The 7,514-nt window shown below is 34.1% G+C and overlaps 1 protein-coding gene across 1 annotated transcript; it reads left to right on the top strand.

Annotated features, from left to right (window-relative positions):
* The first annotated feature begins 384 nt into the window (after window positions 1-384).
* On the top strand, window positions 385-6,711 carry LOC6572302 (catenin alpha). Its single transcript, XM_001998405.4, has 12 exons — window positions 385-623; window positions 2,069-2,445; window positions 2,508-2,825; window positions 2,887-3,090; window positions 3,160-3,844; window positions 4,371-4,522; window positions 4,952-5,024; window positions 5,169-5,236; window positions 5,296-5,477; window positions 5,901-6,141; window positions 6,209-6,325; window positions 6,396-6,711. The coding sequence occupies exons 1-12, from the start codon at window positions 470-472 to the stop codon at window positions 6,558-6,560; spliced, it is 2,736 nt and encodes a 911-aa protein (XP_001998441.1). The 5' UTR covers window positions 385-469; the 3' UTR covers window positions 6,561-6,711.
* The last annotated feature ends 803 nt before the right edge of the window (window positions 6,712-7,514 follow it).

The raw sequence follows: 7,514 nt of genomic DNA, 5'->3' as shown, positions 1-7,514 counted from the left end.
CAATAATTCACTTTCGTGAATGAGTATAAAAAAATAAAATTCGATTGGTCTCTATCGGGAGGTCGATGCTCTGAACAATAGCCTTCGTTTCTTTTCGTTTCAGTTAGTTTCGTTAGTTTTCTGTTAAGAGCTTTGAGTTGACCTATTCGACTGACGCTATTTTCACGAGCAACAATTTATATATAAGGAAATTCATATAATAGAAAATTTAAACAAATGAATTTAGCTATTCCTAAATTTTAATGATCGATTATATTACATCTGTTTCTGCATTTCTTACATCTTAATATTTATAATTTATCGGATGTGGATATGGACGCAAGCAGTGGGTACTCAAATCATCGTTAGATCATGTAATCGATATGTATATTGGTGAAAATTACCATCTCTAATCTAGGGCAAAAGGCGTCTACCTACAAATACAAGTGAAGAAAATTGTTTGTGGAAAATATACGAATTTTCTTTAAACATGGGCACCCTGTCTGATTTCGGTCAAATAGCTTTAAAATGGGATCCAAAAAATTTAGAAATCCGCACAATGTCAGTGGAGAAAACATTAGAGCCATTAGTTTTGCAAGTAACAACGCTTGTGAATACTAAAGGGCCAAGCAAAAAGAAAAAAGGTGAGGCTGCTATTCAGATTTCATTTATGTGGTTGAATGATTCATTTAAAGCGTCAACTCAGTCTAAATTGAATAGGTATTTTTTTTTTTAAGTTAATACTATGTGTACAAATGTGAAATGTATTCGTGGAGAGCATAAATTTCTTCGTATAAAACTATGCAGTGTGTTTGTGTGTGTGTGTGTTTCTATTAAATAGAACACACAGAAAACATACATATGTAATTACATGCATACATAAATATGTACATGCATACATGTATGTATATAATGATTTACTCGATAGATTGGTGAGAAATAATTTTTTAACAATGTACTGTGTTCATTCACTTTGGAGAATAATGAGATATGTTCGACTGAATGAATAAGGTATTTGCAAAAGCATAAATAATGTATTTACATACATAATTAACTAGAGTATTGGGCCATGTCTCATATTATTTACGTGTCAATCGTTAGTTATAAAAACTAAACACTAAAATGTCAAAATGAAATATAACAAAAATTTTCGCAAGCAATACGCAGAATCAAGAAAATCGACCTATAACAATTGAAGATGCAAGCATTTTCTAAGAATGTGCATATCGACCACTAATATTGGTATTGCATGTACTACAAGCTTCAACTCCAATTTCAGTGGCTCGGAAAAACTATGACACACACATACCTGCAGTGGCTTAGGCCATACATTGACCCAATAACTCTATTCAATGTCTGAAATGTGAATTTTTACACTGTTCACAAAAGTATGTATACACACCAAGGGGCTGTACACATACGGTGGCTTATTGGACTTTTTGAACATCTTAAAAGAAACATGAAATTGAAATTAAATTAAATATATAAAAATAGTACGCATATGCAGTGGTTCAAGAATAATAACTTCAATACAAAAGCGCCACCAAAGAGATTGTTTTCGTCTGGCTTTTTAAACTAGGACGGCAAATATTGCTTTCATTGAGTATTAGCAGTGCTTTTTTTACAAATGAATTATTTTTTAATTTGGATTACATTTCAAAAGACAATTTCAACATAGATATTCTTAAAATATTGAATGATTTAAATTTTAAATTTATCACACATATAAAAGTCAACTTTATATTTCATTATTTATCAGCAATATAATTTAACTTTGACCACAATCTGTTGTATAATGTAACCACTGTGCAAAACTATTTTATAGTTTTATTTTAACTTTGGAACGATATCTTTATTCTGAACTAGCGCTGACAAAAAAATGCAGGAGTTCAATTGAGCTTTGATATTTCTCGTACTTCTTGAAAGTCTTAAGAAGAACGGATATCCAAGACGAAACTTATTCAATATAATCGCTTCATAAATTTATGTATGTAAAGGAAACAAATTGAACGGTTTAAATACAGCTTGGTTTAGGTATTCTCGAGAGTTATTATTTTTTTTATTAATTTTCTTTATTTATTTTCTTTAGGCAAATCCAAGCGCGCAAGTGCACTAGTTGCCGCTGTTGAGAAAGCTACAGAAAACTTTATACAGAAGGGAGAGCAAATTGCCTATGAGAACCCAGATATTACACAAGAGATGCTTTCTGCCGTTGATGAGGTGCGCAAAACTGGAGATGCTATGAGCATTGCCGCAAGAGAATTTTCCGAGGATCCATGCAGTTCCTTGAAGCGAGGCAACATGGTTCGAGCCGCGAGAAACTTGCTCTCGGCAGTTACACGCTTATTAATATTAGCAGATATGGTGGATGTTCATTTGTTGCTTAAGTCGCTTCACATTGTTGAAGATGATCTAAACAAACTTAAGAATGCATCCAGCCAGGACGAGCTTATGAACAACATGAGGGTAAGAATCGATTCACTTCGAAAAATTACAGCTCTCACAAAATATTCTCATTGATTAACTAGCAATTCGGACGTAACGCTGGAGAGCTCATCAAACAGGCAGCGAAGCGTCAACAGGAGCTTAAGGATCCGCAATTGCGAGATGACTTGGCTGCTGCACGAGCAATGCTCAAGAAGCATTCAACCATGCTTCTGACCGCATCTAAAGTGTATGTTCGTCATCCGGAGTTGGATCTGGCCAAAGTCAACAGGGATTTTATCTTAAAGCAAGTGTGCGATGCGGTCAATACCATCAGCGACGTGGCCCAAGGCAAATCATCACAGCCCACGGATGTTTACAGTGGTGCAGGAGAGCTTGCTGCGGCTTTGGATGATTTTGATGTGGGTTTTATTTTAATTTATGTAAAATTCGCAGTTCTGACACTGCTTATGTTAATTATAGGAGGGCATTGTAATGGATCCCATGACATACAGCGATAAGCGTTCACGTCAACTGCTTGAGGAACGTCTTGAGAGTATTATCAGCGCTGCTGCCCTGATGGCCGACGCAGACTGTACAAGGGACGAGCGCAGGGAGAGAATTGTTGCCGAATGCAATGCTGTCCGTCAGGCTCTACAAGATCTCCTGTCTGAGTACATGTCAAACGTAAATAATTTTCAAGCCATACGGCAAATATAGAAATAACTTTAATACTTAACATTCACATATCTTCAGATGGGTCAAAAAGACAACAGCCCCGGTCTGGACCGTGCAATTGATCAAATGTGTCGTAAAACGAGAGATTTGCGTAGACAGTTGCGTAAAGCTGTTGTTGATCATGTGTCGGATTCATTTTTAGAGACAACAACGCCTTTAATTGATTTAATTGAAGCCGCTAAATCTGGTAATGAAAAACTAGTGCGGGAAAAGGCTGAGATTTTTACGAAACATGCTGAGAAATTAGTTGAAGTTGCGAATCTCGTGTGCAGCATGTCGAATAACGAAGACGGCGTAAAAATGGTTCGATATGCGGCTGCCCAAATCGAAAGTCTATGCCCCCAAGTAATAAATGCAGCATCAATACTCACGGTTCGACCTAACTCAAAGGTTGCCCAAGAGAACATGGCCGCCTATCGGCAGGCATGGGAGGTGCAAGTTCGAATTTTAACAGAAGCTGTGGATGACATTACAACCATAGACGACTTCTTGGCTGTCTCCGAAAATCATATTCTTGAAGACGTAAACAAATGCGTTATGGCACTGCAAGTTGGCGATGCTAAAGATCTACGCGGAACGGCTGGATCTATTCAAGGCCGTTCGTCACGCGTGTGCAATGTTGTTGAGGCTGAGATGGACAACTACGAACCATGTATTTATACAAAACGAGTTCTGGAAGCAGTTAAAGTTCTACGCGAACAAGGTTTGTATTGATGCACTTCAATATATTATATATTTACTACTAAAAGTCTATAAAATCGTTAAAACTTAAAACTGCAGAGTTAAATTAGCTGTATCATTAATCATACAATGCATAGGCGAGACTCTTGGAACAAATTGTCTCAGTACATACATCGGGTCCCATAATTTACGAAAATACGGGACTCCAAAGTCTGTGCGCTTCGAGAGTTCAATATAAACATAATTTGCTTTGCTTACTCCACTCTTTACTCTCAAATATCTGTAGTCTGCAGTGAAAAAATATTTTAATTTCTTTGCCAAGTCATCATATATATTTCCTTTAACTACGCTAACTAATAGAAAATAAACATACATTAGAATAGTCAAAAATAATCAAAAATAATCAAAAATAAATATAGTAGTATAATAATGAATTAATGCAAAGTTGAATCTGAGTTGCAAATTCAATAGCTACACTGGTTGTCACTCATGTAATCTGTACCCTAAATTAATATAAAATAAATATCATCTTTCTTTTTATTTTTCAGTTATGACTAAGTTTGAACAGCGAGTTGATGCTGCAGTCGAGGCTCTCTCGGCAAATACTAACAAGAATGTGGATGAGAATGACTTTATCGATGCTTCCCGATTAGTATACGATGGCGTTCGTGAAATTCGACGTGCAGTGTTAATGAACCGAGTAAGAATACATAAATTCGAATTTTACGTATGTGTAAAAATATGCGGCCTCCCACTGTATATTTTAATATGTGGCATAAAATACACTTAAATCTTAATTCATCAAATTGTTGAAGCTCTAGAAACGTTTCCATGAATTACAATTATGAGCATATGTGATCCTATTTTACTTGTAATTGCAAAGTAAAATAGTATCACAAATATAATTCATGGAAAAGTTAAAGTATAGAGCCAAAAATTTCTATTTCCTGTGTTAATTATTGCTCAAAAATTACTTCTTCATTTTGTTTAATGTCTATACTGTCCCATTTCCCTTACTATTCAATAATTTATTTCGCTTTTCATATGTATTTTCTCTTAACAACTAGGTTAAATGTTTGCACGTATATTTTTTACCGTATTTTAATGTTAACTTTTATTTTTATTTCAGAGCTCTGACGATCTAGATACTGACACAGAATTTGAGCCTGTTGAAGACATGACATTGGAAACTCGTAGTCGATGTAAGCATAAATTTACTCTATTCAAATACTAAAAACATAAATGTTGACTTTTGCAATGAAGTGAATTCGCTTTTGCATAATTTTATTTCAGTTTAAACTCATTTTTGATTTACTAATACTAATTGGATAAAATTTCATTTGCAGCGAGCGCTCATACTGGGGATCAAACTGTTGACGAATATCCGGACATTAGTGGAATTTGTACTGCTAGAGTAAGAGAATCAGTAATCGGAAACAATATTGGATTTTATTGTTATTTAATTTTAATTAGGAAGCGATGCGTAAGATGACGGAAGAGGATAAGCAAAAAATTGCCCAACAAGTTGAGCTGTTTCGCCGTGAAAAACTTACATTCGATTCAGAGGTCGCCAAGTGGGATGACACTGGCAACGACATCATTTTCTTGGCAAAACATATGTGTATGATAATGATGGAAATGACGGACTTCACAAGGTAATTTCCGAATTTAGCATTTGAGCGTCTGTTGTCTATGCCGACCTACATATATTGTACATATCACTTTTTAAATTTTTTGACCAGCGAAACCAAGGATAGTTTAGATATGTATTCTCTTATAGAGCACGCAGTATGTATCTATGCTATACCAAACAATAAGTAATTTCTAGACCACTGAAAACTTCAGCGAGTGATTGAGTGACTTTCTCAACAATATAGCCGAACTTGCTTCAGTTAAAATAACTATTATTTCAGGCTATTTATAAAACTATATCAGTCTGCTTTATAAATTCAGAAAACGAATTAGAAATGTTTAAATGCAATTTTGTCAGTTAAACAGTGCATATGTTACAGTTATAAACATTTATATTTATGAAGCCCTGAGTGCCCACTAAATAAATGCTATCTTCACTTTTATAGAGGTCGTGGCCCATTAAAGACTACCATGGATGTTATCAATGCCGCCAAAAAAATATCTGAAGCTGGTACTAAACTGGATAAGCTAACTCGTGAAATAGCAGAGCAATGCCCTGAGAGCAGCACTAAAAAAGATTTATTGGCGTACTTGCAACGCATCGCTCTCTACTGTCATCAAATCCAGATAACTTCTAAGGTCAAAGCGGATGTTCAAAATATAAGTGGCGAATTGATCGTTTCGGGGGTAAGAATACATTATTTGTTTTCTATTTTTGTCTAATTTTTAAAGCTGTATTTTGAACATCTTCCAGCTGGATAGTGCAACTTCTTTGATCCAGGCAGCTAAGAATCTTATGAATGCTGTTGTATTGACCGTGAAATATTCTTACGTGGCGTCCACTAAATACACAAGACAGGGCACTGTTACGGTAAGTTTTAATTTATTTTGGTTATTTATAAATTAATTGAACATATCTTCTTCACTATTCTTTTCTTTAGTCTCCAATCGTCGTATGGAAAATGAAGGCTCCAGAGAAAAAACCACTGGTGCGGCCAGAGAAACCAGAAGAAGTTCGGGCTAAAGTTCGAAAGGGATCGCAGAAGAAAGTTCAAAATCCAATTCATGCTCTTTCTGAATTCCAGAGTCCCGCTGATGCTGTTTAAGGGAATTAAATCGAATATTATAATTTAAAGTATTATATACCCACTTGATACAATTTTATTATATAAATGTACTTCTAAACGGTAAAAGTTTAATGTTATCATCAAAGATATATATTTTACGATTGCCCGTAATAAATAATTATATAGAATATTTATTTATTTATTTCTGACTTACTGACTGGTTTTATAATTACTTGTGGGATTTACGTGATTTGCGATAGACTTAAGTTATGATTCTCAGTGAAGAAACATTTTTATTTGATAAGCTTTAATATTTTTACAATTGGGGCAACAATAATGCATATGGTTCACTCCATATATGTATGTATGCGCTCGTATCAGTTAGCTTTCGTCTGAGTGCATTTCACACTGCTTGTTTTTCTTGGTTCGAAACCCAGCTAACATTTCAAACGGCGCACCCAAATCTGTTCATAATAGCAGAAAACTCGTTGGGCATAATTAATTTAATTTAAGTAAATAATTTTTACGAAATAACCTACATATGTCTACAGATATCGGTTCCTTTCAATATTGTAATGTAATTCAACATTAACAATGTAGTTTATAATATTTATGCAGTCAGTCAGTCAAAGGTAAAAGTAAAATTAAGTGAATTTACGTAGGTCAAAATGTACTCAAATTTTACGCAAAATGCAATTTTTATACTGTAATAGCAAAGTTGATATTTTAACTGATTTCTTTAACCGTAGTTTTTGTTCTAAATTTTTGTTTGATCGATTTTTTTGAAACTGGTGAATTATCGATAATTTGAAGCGAACTAGATTTGATATTCCAATACAGAGGTAAACTGGAATCAAGAAGGCTATGAAAATCATAAATGAAAAGCTATTATACTTTGATTTTCCATTTTCACAAAAACATTCTCTATGTAAGATAATTTTTAGAAATTTAATAATTTTTAATAAAATTGGTTTAATTTTTTAATTTTATTTG

The sequence above is a fragment of the Drosophila mojavensis genome, unplaced genomic scaffold (genome assembly GCF_018153725.1).
Source record: "Drosophila mojavensis isolate 15081-1352.22 unplaced genomic scaffold, ASM1815372v1 contig_19, whole genome shotgun sequence".
NCBI lineage: Eukaryota > Metazoa > Arthropoda > Insecta > Diptera > Drosophilidae > Drosophila > Drosophila mojavensis.
Note: the sequence above shows the minus strand (reverse complement) of the source record. Positions and strands in the feature narration are given on the sequence as shown.